This window comes from Elephantulus edwardii, unplaced genomic scaffold (assembly GCF_000299155.1).
Source record: "Elephantulus edwardii isolate Elephantulus edwardi_28Jun2011 unplaced genomic scaffold, EleEdw1.0 scaffold00079, whole genome shotgun sequence".
Taxonomy (NCBI): domain Eukaryota; kingdom Metazoa; phylum Chordata; class Mammalia; order Macroscelidea; family Macroscelididae; genus Elephantulus; species Elephantulus edwardii.
Window position 1 is genome coordinate 9,703,564 of NW_006399829.1, and position 17,567 is coordinate 9,721,130.

At 38.4% G+C, this 17,567-nt stretch overlaps 1 protein-coding gene across 1 annotated transcript in view; it reads left to right on the top strand.

Annotated features, from left to right (window-relative positions):
• Window positions 1–12,566, top strand: part of GHR (growth hormone receptor) — a 208,871-nt gene extending 196,305 nt beyond the window's left edge. Inside the window, exons 6-9 of the mRNA XM_006889556.1 lie at window positions 4,912–5,077; window positions 8,090–8,180; window positions 11,245–11,314; window positions 11,619–12,566. Coding sequence (XP_006889618.1) covers window positions 4,912–5,077; window positions 8,090–8,180; window positions 11,245–11,314; window positions 11,619–12,566 — 1,275 coding nt within the window. The remainder of the gene's footprint in view (window positions 1–4,911; window positions 5,078–8,089; window positions 8,181–11,244; window positions 11,315–11,618) is intronic.
• The last annotated feature ends 5,001 nt before the right edge of the window (window positions 12,567–17,567 follow it).

A 17,567-nucleotide genomic window follows, 5' to 3' on the forward strand; every position in this document is an offset into this window, starting at 1 on the left:
CTTCCCACCATTCACCAAACTCTACAATCTCATCATTTTCCCCATTGTTTTGTTGTTGTTGTTGTGATTTTAATGAACGTTTATAGGAAAGTTTGGGTTTCACTCATTCATTGTTGAACATTTTCCTCCCTCCCTCTCCCTTCTCCTCCGCTAGTCAACAGTGCAAGGCATCTCTTGTTCCAAATTGTTGTCATACATATAATACCTAATCATGTATTTCTTTCAAACAGTTCTTCCACTTATCTGTTCTAATGCAATGTTCATTATCTATCCATTCTTCTATTTTCCCCCGACCTCCATGTCAGTCCTATTTATAACAATATTTGTCCTCTTTTGATTGAGATGTTTCACTTAGCATAATGTCTTCCAGGCTCATGCATATTGTGTAGTGTTTTACAAGTTCATTATTTTTCAATGTTGTGTAATATTCCATTGTGTGAATGTACCATCGTTTTTTTATCCATTTGTTTTCTGATGGGCACTTGGGCTGATTTTATCTCTTTGCCATTGTGTATAATAGCAGCAAATAAACATGGGTGTGCATACATCTGCTTCAGTTTCTCAGTAGTGGAATTGCTGAGTCCAATTGGTATTTCCATTTCCAACTTTTCGAGAAAGTGCCAGGCCATAAAGAAATGTTCACAATCAATAGCTATCAGAGAGGTACAAATCAAAATATCTGAGATATCAGCTCACCCAAGCAACGACAGTAAAAAAACAAATGCTGGTGAAGTGGTGGAGAGATTGGAACTCTTATTCACTGCTGGTGGGAATGTAAAGTGGTACAACCACCACGGAAGGCAGTCTCAGTAATTTTTAAAAGCATAAGTTAATGATGCTGTGTCAGAAATAACACAAATAAAGAAAATCCATAGGTGAATGAAATCCCTAGGTACTCACTCCTTGTGTCACATTGGTTCTTTGTCGTGTTGGTTCCTGCTAATGGGTGAGGATTGCCCATCTTTCTCCCACAGAGCCCCAGGTAGATTGAAAATACCAGAGTTGCAAGGCCTTTGGTTTAGCAATGCAACGTGTGGACTATATCGCAGGCAAGACAAGACCCTTTAAGGAAAGCAGAACCAACTGATATTTATTGAAGATGCTCTTGCATTTACATCAAGTCAGAATGGACTCGAATTGACTTTGCATTTGGTGTCTGAGGCTGTCATCACACAGGAGGTTTGCCCAGCATTCTCCCAAGTGGTCACTGATAACATGAGACAATCAGAGAGATGAGGGCTGTGAGATAGCAGTCCAGCTCTCTACAGAGTAATAGTATTTAGAAGGCATCATTTGTTCATTCATTCCATTGACTGAGACTGAAACTGTAAACTACTGGCTTCTTACATCAACATTTCTAAATCAAGATGGGGAGGACATTTAGAACTTGCTGAAACTCTGTCCATTTCCCTGCTTATATGAATACAGTGAATAAACTTTGTTCTGTGTTTGTATTTATCCAGGAAGCTGTAGTGGCATAGACTGTAGGAGTTGTGCTGCTAACCTAAAAGCATTGCAACTCTGGCGGCCCCACAGGGAGAAGAATGGGGAATCTTCCCTGGTGCAATTACAACCTTTCAGCAACCCTCTGAAGGATCAGCGATGAGTCGGTTCTGTCTTACTCAAAATGTATAAGCCAGCTATTGAGCTCCTCTTGTCAATTTATTATCATACTGTTCTTAGGAAATACAATGAAATTTATAACATTGTTCTGTCCTCCAAGAATTTACAGCGGAATGTAAACGATGTGTGCATTAAATTTGATCACTGAAATAGAAAAAGTAACTAAATATGATTATTTGGCAAGGAGCCCTGGTGGCATAGTGGTTAAGTATTCAGCCGCTGAGTTAAAGTTCAGCCCTTCAAACCCACCAGTCTGCCTCTGTAAAGAGTTCTTTTTGGAAACCATATGGGACACTTCTACTGTGTCCTAGCACATTGATTTCAGTCAAAATAGACTCCATGGAAACAGATTTGGTTTCTTATTACTGCAGAGTGCAGTAGGGGAAAGTGCCAAGAAAGACTTTGTACAGTGTCAGCAATACATAGACCAAGGATTGCCTAAGGTATACTATACCTAGGTGTTTCTCTGTTGTTGTTGTTGTTATTATTATGTGCCATTGAGTTATTTGCAACTCATAATGCCCCTATGTACAACAGCTCTGAACCCTGCTCATTCTTGAGCCAACTTTACTGATTCTGACACACCTACCCCCAGTACTTCAGTCACTAAGTTAATCCATCTCATTGAGGGTCTTCCTTTCTTGTGCTGTTCCTCCACTCTCCCAAGCACAATGTCCTTCTTCAAGGACAGGTCCCTCCTTGCAACATGCCTAACGTATGTCAGACAGAGCTTCAGAATCTTTGCCTCCAACCAAGGAACAGCCTGGTTTCACTCTTTCTAGGACAAACATGTTTGTTCTTCTAGCCATCCATGGTAAATTCGGCACTATTCTCAGGTACCACAGCTCAAAGGCATCAATTCTGCTTCTATCATCCCTAGTCATTGTCCGGCTTTCTGATGCAAAGCAAATAATAGCAAAGACCATAGAAAAATAGCCTGGATTAAGCTCACCTTAGTCTCCAGACTGACATCATTGCTCTTCAGTTCTCTAGAGAGGTCCCTAACAGCAAACTTAGCCACTGCAATTTGTCTTTTGATTTCCTGGCTGCTGGTACCGAGAGTGCTGTTTCTCTGTGCCAGGGTTTAATACAGGCAGTGGCAGTCATGGGAACAAATTTGAGTTTAGTGTGGATAGTGTGATGTTGTGCTGTCAAGTCATAACTGGCTCATAGCTGACCCTTCAGTGGGCTTTCAGAGACTGTAAATCACAAGGGAGGAGACAGACTGGCCATCTTTCTCCCTGGAAGTGGCTATTGAATTCAAACCACATGCTTTAGGCTTGGCAGTGCGGCTCCTTGTCAGTAAACTATCAGAGATGCCTACAACAACAACACTGTGTAGACTGAAAGGAGCTGAGAAATGAGATTGGAGGTAGAGATGTAAATTGAATCACTATGGGCCCCATTTTGATATTGTTATTAGTGCAATCTGTAAAGAAATAACATGGGTGACAAAGCAGAAATAGAAATGAGAGCTTCAAGAATGGAAACACAGGCTTTAAAAAATATTTTGAGAAAATAATAAAGCACATCTAATACACAGAATCCTGCCTTAAAGGAAGCATTCCAGGCATGCATATATTCCATATATTAAGAGGATCCTGGAAAGGAGGCCAAACCCTCCATGCCCCTTGGGAAGAAAGAGGGACTCTGTGGATGGAATCTAACTGAGGTGAAAGGGAAGTGTGTTTTAAAAGCTGAAGACTCAGCTTCTGACTTTATGAATCAAATTACAGGAATTTTATTTATGTGAAAAATTCATGCTGTTGAAAAAGTGAGGGCTCCAAGTTTTCTATAAACAAGAACAAGATGTTCTTCCCAAAAATATATGAAAAGCACATGTTTGACTACCTCCTTTGAGTATTTGACTTGGAAAGAAACATCTTTATTACTTGGGCCTACCTCTTTAATAGCAATATGTCTTTAAAAAGCTAACGGTCTCACCCTATCATTCCTGGGAGAGGCAGAAGAGAGGTAGTTTTAAGGATGATGAGACCCTGATGTTTATTACCAAAAGATTCCAATTACATTCCTTAGCATATTTTGAATAGCAAACTATTTTTTCTTGGTATACGTATAATTATTCATATGCATTGTGTTTCATTCTTATACATAGTAGAGGAGGGTGTTGTTTGTGTGTGTGTTTCATACTTTCCTTCAATGATATCATGTTTCATAAAATCATTCCCATACATTGTGTTTTATAAAATTAATCACCATTGGACTATGCCTACCATTACTTCATCTTTTCAAGTTCCTGCTTGATCATACCTATTTTCTTTACTCCCTCTTCCACCCACCAAATTGTTCTCCCTACCATCCACACCCCTCTGCTCTTACCCCTTCCCCTTCTTGAGCTCCCATACACATTTTACTAGTTATCCTCCTATTTTTTACAATAATGGCCTTATGCAGTATTTGTATTCAGTAGACTGAGTTAGGTCACTCAGCATGAGGCTCTCCAGTCCCTCCTAAGTTATGCAGTATTATTCAAAATCATTTACAGCAAACTATTTTGAGATAGAATTAAGCCTTCTGGATTCTCTGGGGGAGGATGCAAAGGTTATCTTATTCCATTACTCACTGAAAGGTTAAAGGGTTTTTCCCCAGAGATGCCTCAAACGATAAGTACAGAGATCTAAAGAATCTGTTATTTAGAACTACAAAGGGTAGAATTCTATTCATAGTCAACTTGATGGTCATTAACGTTAAGTTTTTTACAACTAACAGATATGTAGTTGCTACTAGTGAAATTACAAGGTAGTTTAAATAAGACTAATAATGAATATTTTAAAAATTTTTTTCTAATTCTTTAATTATATGTATGACTACACAGAATTTCTAAAGAGAACTGATATATCACTTGCTTATGGATTGTTATTTCAGTGTGGAAAATGTTTATCTGTTTTTAGGTCTTTCTGCAAACTAAATTACAGCTACCTATCTGGAGTCTTGTTTACTGACATTTTCCATAGTAATTCTATTGTGCTTTGATCTTAGCAGACCATCTGGCAGCCTAGAGCTGTATTTCTTCAAGCAAGTCTACTATACCTTTGAGTTTATACCAAAATAAATTTGACGAGTGTTCATTTCATAAAATGATCCTTTACAAAATTACATACCTTAATCTTTCTTTCTTGAAGGAGCTGACTCTCCCAGTATATTTTAAAATATGGTTACATTACCAAGAAATTAATTTTGAAGACAGATAGGGGAACACTGTATCAAGTTTACTTTGTTGAGTTGTTAACTGTCTAACCAATACACTTTTATATTTTGTCTTGAAAGATGGACCCTATATTAGCAACATCAGTTCCGGTGTACTCATTGAAGCTGGATAAGGAGTACGAAGTGCGAGTGAGATCCAAGCAACATAGCCATGAAAGATACAGCGAGTTCAGTGAGGTGCTCTATGTAACACTTCCTCATATGAGCCCATTTGCATGTGAAGAAGGTAAAAACAAAACAATGGAGAGGATTAAAATGGTAGCCAACATGGCTTTTGGCAATAAAGAGTTGATGCATCCATATCCTGTTAGAGTGTTGTCCAGGTCAGCATAGATTAGCATCATATGTCAGAGTGGGAGAACTTGTACTCACTATCTGTGAATTAATCCACTAGAAGAACAGAGAGAAGGTTTGACTTCTAAATTAAATGGTTCAGAAAAGATCCTGAAGTTGATGGGAAGCTTAAGAAGGGAAGATACGTTAAAAAATTAACCATGGTTATGTCTGGATTCGAGACAAGGATTCTGAAGTTTCATCTGACATACTCTGGACGTGTTGCAAGCAGGGACCGGTCCTTGGAGAGGGACATCGTGCTTGGGAGGAGGGAGGGACAATGCAAGAGAGGAATATGTTCAATGAAATGGATTGATGGAGTGACTGGGTTATGGGAGTAGGCGTGTTGAAGACAATAAGATTGGCAGAAGATAGAGCAAGGTATGTCGTTATTGTTAGTTATTGCCTTCAAGTCAAGCACAACTCATAGCAACCTTATAAACAAAAGGCCTGAAGCCCCTCTACAACTATTAACATTCATCAAAGTTCGTCGGGTTTCTGGAAGCATGTTTAGGAAGTGGATGTCACTCCTGCTTCAAAAGAGCAAGGTAGAGGGCTGTTGAAAATAGGGTTGCTATGAGTCACTAGTGACTTGATAGCACATAACAACAACATGTCTGAATATAGCAGACTTTCAAGTGACATTTTCCGTTTTGTTTTGGGAGTTTAGATTTTGAATTTGCTTTCTTTCTAAAGTCAATTTCTTTTCCATCTATACTTGTGAAAATAGTTTTTCTAATGTCTCAGAAAGAGAAAGCCTAATATTGAATCAGCATAGGTAGTAAATTGCAAGTACTTTTTTTCAAACATTTAGGTGTGGCTTTTCCCTGAAGCAAGGCTTCATAGGTAGTACACTAGGTCTGGTCAGGACATCATAGAACATTATAAGATCTTACATAGAATGACAAAGATGCCTAAGAGTTGAAAGAATAAAGATGAGATCTAAAAATTCAATATAAAATATATCTTTGTTTTAAGATATTTAATTTCTAAATTAAGTTGTTGTTGTTGTTGTTAGGCACAACTGAGTGAATTTCAACTACAACAGAATGAAACCCTTCCAAGTCCTTACCATCCTCACCGTCATTGCTGTGTTTGCATCCATTGTCACAGCCACTGTGTCAATCCATCTATTTGAAAGTCTTCCTCGTTAGCAGTGCACAAGCATGATGCCCTTCTCTAGGGACTGGTCCCCCCCTTACAACATGTCCAAAAGTACATAGCGTGAAGTCTCATCATCCTTGGTTCTAAGGCACATTCTAGCTATTCTTCCTCCAAACCATATCATCATTCCAAGACAAGACAGTTCATTCTTCTACCAGTTTGTAGTACCTTCAGTATTCTTTACCATCACCATAATCCACCTGCACCAGTTTCTCTTTTGTTTTCCTTCATCATTATTTTCACATGCATATGAGGTCACTAAAAATTCCATGGCTTGGGTCACATACACCTTAGTCTTCAGGGTAACAACGTACCCAATCCAGTAGTAGTTCAAAAGAAGCTTGCTTATCATTGAACAGTGTTATCACTTCAAGGGAAAACTAGCAACAACTCATCTCCACTTAAAACAGAATGCTTCCAGGGTTATATGAGGAGTTGAGGTTGGTTAAGAAAACAGTCATAAGCTACTGGTAAATTAAATTTGTGTTTCTATATTTACTGTACAAGTAGAATATTATGATACTAAATTTGCAACAACATGAAAATTCCTAGAGCATCATTGTTTTTAAAAACTCTGGTTAATAAGACTGCTTGTTTAAAAGAATATTTGATACAGTTCTGGTTTTAGAAAGACAATTGCACATACATATACTTTAAACTTATTGTGCTGATATTTAAATTACTTACTAAGGACTTCTGAAAATTGGCTTTCCTTCTGTGTTTAAAATAATTAGCTCTAGATATGTGCTATGTTCTTGAATATGTCATCTGATATAAAATTATAAAAAAAGATACAAGATGTTTTTCTGTCTTCTAATTCTTTACAATAAATGTGATATTTCCGTGGGGTAGTTTAATAACCATTATTTAATTAAAAGAGAATATTGTTAAAAATATATGATTTCAAAAAAGCAACATTAACGGAAATTCCAGGTATCTTTTAATTGAGAAAAAGGTTAGCCACTGGCATTGAGGTGACACTACTTGGAATTAGCCCCAAGGTTGGTGAGAGCCCCTTGTTCTTAAGGAATGAAGCTGACATATTCTAACAAACTCCAGAATCTTATAGAAAATGTTCTAAAATCTAAAGACTGGAGCCCAGTATTAATTATCATCTACCAAAGGATTGTTTTTGTTTTGTTTTGTTTTTCTTTTTTTATTATTAAATTTTATTAATTTTAATGAACATTTACAGAGATTTTGGGTTTTCATCCATTCATTGTTGCACTATTTTCTCTACCCTTCTCCTCAGTTCATTCTTCTTTTTTATCTCCCCCTTTTAAGTCTGTTTTAAAGGATTTTTTTTTAAGTTGTAAAATAAGTGTTGGAAAGAAAGAGAGAAGAAGGAGAGGTGTGACAGGGAAAAGGAAGGAAAGTCGCAAAGAGACAGACCCAGTGGGAATCATCTGGGCAAAGCAGCATGCTGACAGGAGCACTTGGACACCTAATATGCATAAAAACGGTTTGCTCGTAAACACAGTTTGTGTATAAACTGTGATTTCTTTGTTTTTTAATCTTTTTTATAGGAATGCTTCAATTCAATAGAGGGAACAGAATTTTTTTGTAGAAGATATTCCTTAAGTCCCTGGCTTTTGTTTCAGTAGTCATCAAACAGAATCACTTGCCTGCCTAGAAAATTTAAAGTTAGGAAAAAGATTTACGTGAAAAGGAAAGCAAAATATATATTTGACTTCAACTATTTATACTTCTGTGAGAGAAATGTTATTCTTTCATATTTCAGATGTCCGTTTTCCATGGTTGTTAACAACTATCTTTGGAATATTTGGGCTAGCGGTGATGCTCTTTGTATTCATATTTTCTGAACAACAAAGGTATGCATGCAATGTCTTCTTTATTATCTTTTTTCCAGTTGTGCAATTAGATTTCATTGTGTATTTCCAGCTATTATCTGTTATTTCCATGTTTGTTTTTTGTTATGTGTCGAGTCACCTGTGACCCTTAGTGGCCCTATGTACAGAAGGTCTGAACCATGCCCTGTCCTGAGCCAGTCTCACTGATTCTGAGATACCAACCTCCATTGCCCCAGTTACTGTATCAGTCCATCTCATCAGGGGTCTTCTACACTGTCTCTCCACCCTTCCAAGCATAATGTCCTTCTCCAAGGACCAGTCTCTCCTGGACACGTGTCCAAAATAGGTTAGACAGAGCTTCAAAATCCTAGCCTCGAAGGAGAGACTTGGATTCACCCTCTCCAAGACAAACTTTCCTGTTTTCTTGGCAGTTCATGGTATGTTCAATACTCTTTCAGCACCGCAATTCAAAGACATCAATTCTTCTTGTCATTCTTAGTCATTGTCTGACTCTCTGAGGCATAGCAAGTATTGCAAAGACCATGGCCTGGATTATGACTAAAAATTTAAATTACACCCAAACATTTTTCTTCTAATTATACATTTATCATTTATATAAAACTCAACCTGTCCTATTTATCACAGAGAATTTAAAAATGTATGGTGGTGATCCAGGGGGAGATAGAACCCTCACCTTCCAGGTAGGACCATGCTTTGAGATTCCCAGACACAAAATTCAAGCACAGCCACCACTTGTCTGTAAGTAGAGGCTTATATGTTACTGCAAGTCTGAAAAGTTTCCAGCAGAGCTTCAAATCTATGTAATATTAGGAGGAAAGTCCTGGTAATTTACTCCTTAAAATTAGGCAGTGAAAATTCTGTGGATCACAATAGTTCTTGTGCATGGGTTGCCATGACTTTCTAGATTAGTAATGAGAACTTGGTTGGGGCTGCATAGGACATTAAGTGACCTGGACTGAACACTGTACATGCCTTGTGATGTGTACCTCCCTAATAAAGCTGTTATCTGTGAGCTGCCTGTTCACTTCAAATCCTGAGCAAGCAGGCCTATTTATTTCAGGACTGCATGTGATCACTGAATCAGATACATTCCTAATGCACAGGCTGTGTTTCAAGTACACTAAAGCAGTATGCTAACACAATTACCTGTTCAGGCTCTAAAGACTTCAGGGCCTACCAACTTGGCATAAAAGTCACTGTGTTGTGTACCATCAAACCAGAAGTGACCTAAGCTGACCCTCGGCAGGTTTTCAGAGGAAGTTAATCACACGGGAGGAAATTACCCCCTTTTCTCCATTTGATTGCCAATCTTTTTCCTATAGGGCAGCTGGTGGCCTCGAACCCCGTGCATGCCATCGAGGTTACTGTAGCTCAGCTTCTTGCTACTGGGCTACCAGTAATGAAAAGGCTAACTACTAACATGTACTTAAATGGCCCTTCTTCAAAGAAGAAAGGCACACATAGCTAAGTTAATCACTATCCATTTGGGAATCTTTGCTTATTGAAATTAGAGTCATGTTGCATTTGTACATGTTTTTGAACATTTCAAATACACCTGCTCATCTGGGAGCTCTAGTAACCTAGTGGTAAGAAGCTGTGCTGCAATTCCAAAAACATACAGTTAAAATCCACCAGCTGATTTATGAGGAAAAGATAGGCAATCAACTCTTATGCAATTTAGTGCTTCTGAATATCCACTGGAGGGTCAGCTATGGCTCAGTTCAAACTCTATGGTACACAACAACAACTCTTCACCTCCTAATTATCTCATCTGACTTTTTACATTTATAATAGTAAAAATATTTATTTTGTGTACTAACACATGTCTGATAGTAATGAATGCCAAGATGTAAGGTGAGATAAATACTGGCTCCTCTGGCAATAGAGAGCTCTGCTGGCTTAGTGGTAAGGCATTGTGCTGCCAACCCAAAGTCACGGTCAGTCAGAATCCACCAGCTGCACTGTGGGAGAAAGATGGACATTCTCCTCCCTTGTCATTTACTGCCTCTGAAAACCAGCTGGAGGGTCAGCTATGGAGGGTCAACTTGATGGTATCTAAAAACAAACAAAAAAACCCCAGTTACAGTTAAAGTTGTATGTCACCTTGGCAGAGCCGTGATTCTCAGTGGTTTGGTAGGTATACAAGGATTTAAATTGGCAGTTATAAGAGTGTAATTTAGCAATTCTATATAGCAATTCTATAATTTAGCAGTAAGAACTATAGTCAGCTTGCATTTTATCATCTGATAGAGTCGTCCTTTTGTATCATTCTTCTGTATTGTGTGAAACTGGCATTTCACACAATGCCAATTTCCCAAAGTAGCCAGGTCTCTGAAACCTACCCATGTCAATAAATGGTAAATGGGTATAGTTATTTAGGAATACTGAACCAGGTAACACAGCAGCAAGACAGAGATTTTGGAGTCAGGCACTCTAGGTTTGAGCTCCAGCTGTACCAAGTATTGGTGCCTAATTTGAACACATTCCTTAAATCATTAAATTTTTCTATGTGTGTAACGGAAGGATAATTTCATCTGCCTCCCTGATAGTTCTAAAATAATGAGTCATTTTATTGACTAAAAAGCATTATGGGAGAAATACAAACAGAGGTTAAGAAAGTCGGTTTTTATTTAAATTAACTTCAAGTGAGGATTTTTACTGGTTTTGTTCTTTTTTTTTTCCCCTTACCATTTCTCTCTATAATTTGCTGTTTAACATTTCCCTTTTCTTTATTATATTTCAGTTACATAAAGTATACTGTTATTGTTGCTGTGTTCCGTAGAGTCAGAACCGACCCATAGCTGACCGTTTGGTGGGTTTTCAGAGGCAGTCAATTGCATGGGCAGAGAGTGCTTATCCTCCTGCAAAGCAGCTGGTGGCCTTGAACGTCATGACTTCGGGATAGTAGCACAGTTTCTTGTCACAAGGCCACTAGAGCTCCCTAAAGTATACTAGTGTACTAAAATAAGTAATTGTATCACCAATATTTTATCTTTACCTTTTGAAATAATTGACTGTAATTTTGAATTAAGTATATCAGACCAAAATTGTCTTTGTTTTCAAGGATTAAGATGCTGGTTCTGCCCCCAGTTCCAGTTCCAAAAATTAAAGGAATTGATTCAGACCTTCTCAAGGTAATAATAAATCTACCTAAACTGTAGATTGTTGTTGAGACGGCATTATTTTAAAGAGATATGAAGAACACAGTCTATGTTGAGAGCATTACTTTTTTTTTTAAATTCCTTCTCATGGCAGAAGTTTTTTCAGTATTATAGCTTTTACTAGTATTAAAATCACCGACTAATGCATTTTTCTTATTATGTGGGTTTGCTATGATTTTTCTTATTATAACTATAATAAGTCTCTGAATTCTATTTGCTAAATCAGGTAATTATGGTAAGTTTCTTTTAATAGCTTTCCATTTTTTCTGCTTTCCAGGAAGGAAAACTAGAAGAAGTAAACACAATCCTAGCCATCCATGACAACTATAAACCTGCATTCTACAATGATGACTCTTGGGTTGAATTTATTGAGCTAGACATTGATGACCCTGGTGAAAAGACTGGGGGATCAGACACAGACAGACTTCTAAGCATTGACTCTCAAAAATCACTTCCTATCCTTGGGGCGAAGGATGATGATTCTGGACGTACCAGCTGTTATGAACCTGACATTCTGGAGTCTGATTTCAATGCCAGTGACACATGTGATGGTACCTTAGGGGTGGCTCAGCCACAGAGGTTAAAAGGGGAAGCAGATCTCTTGTGCCTTGACCAGAATCACAATAGCTCGCTGCCTGTTGATGCAGGTCAACAGCCCAACCTCACCCTAGCAGAGGAAATTAAACCAAGACCACTTCTTATTGATGGTACTGAGTTGGCTCATCAAGGTCAGCTCAGCAATCTAAATTCACTGGCAAACATCGACTTTTATACCCAAGTAAGTGACATTACACCAGCAGGGAGCGTGGTCCTTTCCCCAGGCCAGAAACTTAAAGCAGGGATATCCCCGTGTGACATGCACCCAGAAGTTGTTTCGCCCTGCCAAGCCAAATTCATCATGGACAATGCCTACTTCTGTGAGACAGATGCCAAAAAGTGTATCACCGTGGCCCCTCACATCCAGGTTGTACCACGTCTGGAGCCGAGCTTTAACCAGGAGGACAGTTACATCACCACAGAAAGCCTTACCACTACTGCTATGAGGTCTGGGCCAGAAAGAGTGTCCAGTTCTGAGATGCCTGTCCCAGACTATACCTCCATCCATATAGTACAATCACCACAGGGCCTCATCCTCAATGCAACTGCCTTGCCCTTGCCTGACAAAGAGTTCCTCACATCGTGCGGCTATGTGAGCACAGACCAACTGAATAAAGTCATGCCATAGCCCTTCCTTGATTTCTCACAAGTATCATATTAAATGGTAAAGAGTTGGTCAAGGCATGAATGCTTAAACCAAAACAATGTTTAAACCTTTTGGGGGAATAAGGGAACGTGGATTCTAAATGCCTTTCCTGAAATGTCAAAACATGATATTAAAAAGAAAAAAAAAAAAGAATGCTTAATCAGATAGATAATTTCCTGCTGTTAACTGTAAATATCTTAAAGAGTTGTCTCCAAGGCTGTTTAGTAGCAGTGATTGTCTTGTTATTGTGGGTGTTAATTTTGTGATAGTAAGCATTGAATACCTATGTTTTTAATGTATAGTGAATAGATCATGCTTTTTGAAAAAGCAAAAAAAAATCAGGTGGCTTTTGCAGTTCAGGAAAATGGAACGCAAATTACATAGCACAGACTTAAATTTTTTTTAATAATTGGGAACCAAAACTATAGATAAGAAGGCAAAATAGTTTGGATACCTAAAACATTTATTTTGACATAAAAATTGATAAAGATATTTTTAATAATTTCAACGTCAAGCATGGCTATTTTATATTACACTAACACTGTGCTGTAGTTGAAGATGGCCCATCTAAAAGAATGTAACAACTACAGTGTAAAGTTGGCCTCATGCTTTGATTAAAGAAAAGCAAACAAGTTAGTTTTTTACAAGGCCCTTTTGATACCTTCCCAAAACTCCCTAAACAATTCTACAAATGACTGTAGTAACCTTCATTACTGGAACATACTCATCTGAATTTTTAAACAACTATTCATTCATTAGTTTGGAAAACTCAAATCTTTGCAAAAATCAACCAAAAAACAAACAACAAAAAAGCCCTTTCTTCACCAAATTTCCATTCATACTAAGAAAGCAACATGCTAAGAGATGGGATTCAAGCTAGGTCCTGATTACCAGGATGCACATATGGTCATAATTTTAGTACATGTAGCTTGTGGAAGGTCCACCCTGTACCCTCTGCAGCTGTATCTCTTCAAGCACAATTTGGTTTCCTATCATCGTTTTCTAAGAAAGGAATAAGATACAGGAAGCATTTTATAAATTCAAAGCAGGTTGAAATGAAGTTAACCAGCTTATGGAACAAAAAGTTCAGGAAATACAGTTTTGTTTCTAAGTTCAGGAAATACAGTTTTGTTTCTAGTCTGACTCCTTATTCATGGCCACAAGAGAGAAGAGAAACAAGCTTCTAATCCCCTCAGATAAGTCATAATTTACTTAAGTCAATATTAGAACCCTCCTTCCTCACCGAACATTTGCTAGAATTTACTTCCAATAGTAAAGAATTTACTAATTTTTCTTTTCCAGCCACCATCACTGCCCCCCAAATAGGGGTGGTGCTTCAAATTGTAGGTAAACAGAGGGAAAGGAAGGGCTCTAATTTTGAAATGATTTCTTGATCCCAAAATAACCTAGAGCATCAGAAGTGCTCTCCAGAAAGTCCTTCAAAAAGAGAAGAATCAAATATTGCAGATGAATGCTTCTCATTCTAAGTATTTTTTTAAAAGGATAAAACTTTAGTTTTACCTTAAAGAAAACTGTATTTGCCATTCAGCATAGATCTTTAAAGGAGGCAAGCTTAATGGCCGGTAGTTTTAAATGCCCTTCCTTGTAGGAAGGACAGTGAAAGACTAGAATTGGGTGTTTAGAGTTCAACACATTTCTCTGTCATAGATGTCTAATAGATTTTCTGCTATCTTGCTGCTATGGTTTTCCTCCAAGAGCTACATAATTTCGTTTCATATGAAATGTCATCAGTGCAGAACGTAATTCAATTGAAAGCTCTGTGTTTGGAAGAACTTATCTTACCATTTCACAATAGGCTGACAACATTTCTATAGCCAAAAATAGCTAAATACCTCAATCAGTCTCAGAATGTCATTTTGGTACTTTGCTGGCCACACAAGCCATTATTCACTATTATGACTAGTTGTGTCCTGCAGTTTATATTTAACTTTCTTTATGTCTGTGGATTTTTTCCCCCTTCAAAGTTTTAATAAATTTATTTTCTTGGACCTCTGGAGATTTTTGTTCTTTAATAGTATCCATGGAAGCAGAGAAAGCAGCTCCCGGCCTCTACTATTTGAAGAGATAACCAGTACAAAAATATTCTGCTGGCTTTCCTGGACTGTGTCACCTCCTCATGCTGCCATTCCCTGGGGAAGGAGACCTATAGATGTGTGTGTGTGCGCTCACATGCGTGTAGTGGGGATGAGTAGTGTCGGAGCATTGTCTTTTTTTTTAAATAATAGTTTATTATACTTTATTTTGTTTTTATTGAAAGTTTGCAAAGCAAATTGGGATCCCTTTTGACAATCTCTACACAGACTGTTCAGTGATATTAGTTACATTTTTCACCATGTGTGTCCCATTCTCGTTAATCCCATTTTGGCTCTTCTGTTTCTAGTGCTCTGCTTTCCCTGCACCCATATCTTCTCCTCTGTGCTCTCCAGTAATTGTTGACCTTTGAGCTTTGTTTTCAGATGACACCGTTTTAACCTTGAGTTGTCATCTGGCCCTCTCCTCTTCCATTTGCATCAACCAAACCAAACCTTGTGCCATCAAATCCATTCCAACTTGTGATGACATATGTATTCAGAGTGAAACTGTATCCCACAGGGTTTTTAATACCTACGATCTTTCAAAATTAGGTCAGTAGGGCTTTATTCTGGGCTAACTAGGTGAATTCAAACCACCAACTATTTGGTCAACAGTTCAGTGTTTAACCATACATGCTACCAGAAACTTCAATTGACATAAAATCCAAAACCCTAATGATAGTAAGTCAATTCTGATTGACAGAAACCCTCCATCAGAGTTTTGAGGCTGTGAATCCTTATAGGAGGAGACTGTGATACTGCCCTTTCTCCTGCAGCTAGTGGATTGGAACGCCCGACCTTTATATTTGCCTGACATGTTACACACGCTGCCACTAGGTCTATTGTCATGGGAATGGTTAAGTGAAGATTGGGTGAGGAACTAGGTATGTAGTCTGTGTGGGCACTTGAGGAAGCAAGAAAAGTATGAGACTGGCTCCAGCTGGGTAACTGCTGAATTATAAGCTCTTGTGCAGATTCTGGGTCCTGAGATGTGGGAGTACAGGTGTGGAACAGATGAGCGTATTTAACAACTATTGCTGCATCCAGCTGAAATCCAGCTGCCACAAGTTTTCCACAATGCTAGAGTGTTTGTACCAAATACACAGAGTAAAAAGCCTCCATCTACTGCTTTCTCACCTTGAGTAAGCCATTACCTGAAACAAAAATAAGTTACAGCCTCAACATTTCCTAGTTCCATCTTTGGAAATATATTTTGGAAAACCAAATTGTCTTCTTTCATTATGCTATTGGGACATATGCTGTCTCAATATTTGTTGTTGTTGTTGTTGTTGTTGTTGTTTTTATATGCAGGTGAATCATCCGCCACCCATAGTGACCCTATGTACAGCAGTTCTGAACGCGGCCCCCTCCTGGGCCAATCTCACTGACTCTGACACACCTAATCTCATTGCCCTAATTGCAATGTCAAACCATTCAGGGTCTTCCTTTTCTACACTGTCCCTCCATTCTTGCAAGCATGATATCATTCTCCAAGGACTGGTCCCTCCAGGCTACATACCCAAAGTATGTGATACAGAGCTTCAAAATTCTTGCCTTCAAGAAGAAACTTGGTTTCACTTCTCCAAGACAGACTTATTTGTTCTCCTAGAGGTCCATGGAATGTTAAATACTCTTCTCCAGCACCAAAACTCAAAGACATCAATGTTTCTGTCATCCTTAGTTATTGTCCAGCTCTCTGATGCATAGCAAGTAATTGAGAAGACTATGATCTGGATCAGGCAGAGCTTAGTCTCTAGACTGACATCATTGCTCGTTAGCTCTCTGGAGAGGTCCCTGACAGCAGACTTCCCCAATACAATTAATCTTTTGATTTCCTGGCTGCTGGTAAGTATTGGCTTACAAAGTTCATATACATAGTGTTTCATACTTTTCTTCATTCACATTATGTTTCATACAGTCATCCCCATGCATTTCCAGCCATGGTATTTTCATTCACTAGCTATGCACTTGACAACTGGACAATGAATAAGGATGACAGAGAATAATTGATGCCTTTGAGTTTTGAGGTTGGAGAAGAGTACTGAATTATCAAAAGAACAAACGGATCTTGAAGAAAGTGCCACCAGAATGCTTCTTGGAGGCAAAGATAACAAAGCTTTGCTAACATATTTGCACATGTTGTTTGGAGAGGGTCTTGGAGAAGGCCATGTGATGATTGGAAAGGTGAAGGATTAACAAAAGGGAGGAAGACTCACAACAAGGTGGATTGACACAGTGAATGTTGCAATGGGCTGAATTAGGTCAGAGATGATGAGGATGGCACAGGATAGGAAAGGGTTTATATCTTTTGTTCATAGGGTTGCTATGAGTTGTACTTGACTCAGTTGCACCCAATAACAACATACCAAAGCAAGGAGCATTAGTGATATTGTGGTTAAACACTTGGTTACTACCCCATGTCAGTAGTTCAAGTCTATCACTTGTTTTATGGGAGAAAGATGTGGCAGTCAGCTTCTGTAAAGGTCAGGCTTGCAAACCCTTTTGTTAGTTCTACCCTCCCTATCAGGTTATTAGGAGTAGTCAACATCAACTTATTGACAACAGGTTTAGGTTTAAGGTTTATTTTTTTCTTGGGGGGTGCGGTATTTGTGTATCAGAACACTAAATGTCCTTTCCTCATTCCCTCATTACACTTGCTCACTGACTGCTTTTAAGTTAATTTTGATACACAAGGGCACTCAATCAGGTTTTTGAGCCTGTAAATAATAACAGGAGGAGACTGCCTGTCTCCTGCAGAGCCACTGGCAGACTATAACCACCAAACATGTGCTCCTTATATCCTGTTTAAAAAAATGTTGTTGTTGTTATTGTTGTGTGCCATCGAATTTCTTGCGACTCATAGTGACCCTATGTACAACAGCCCTAAACC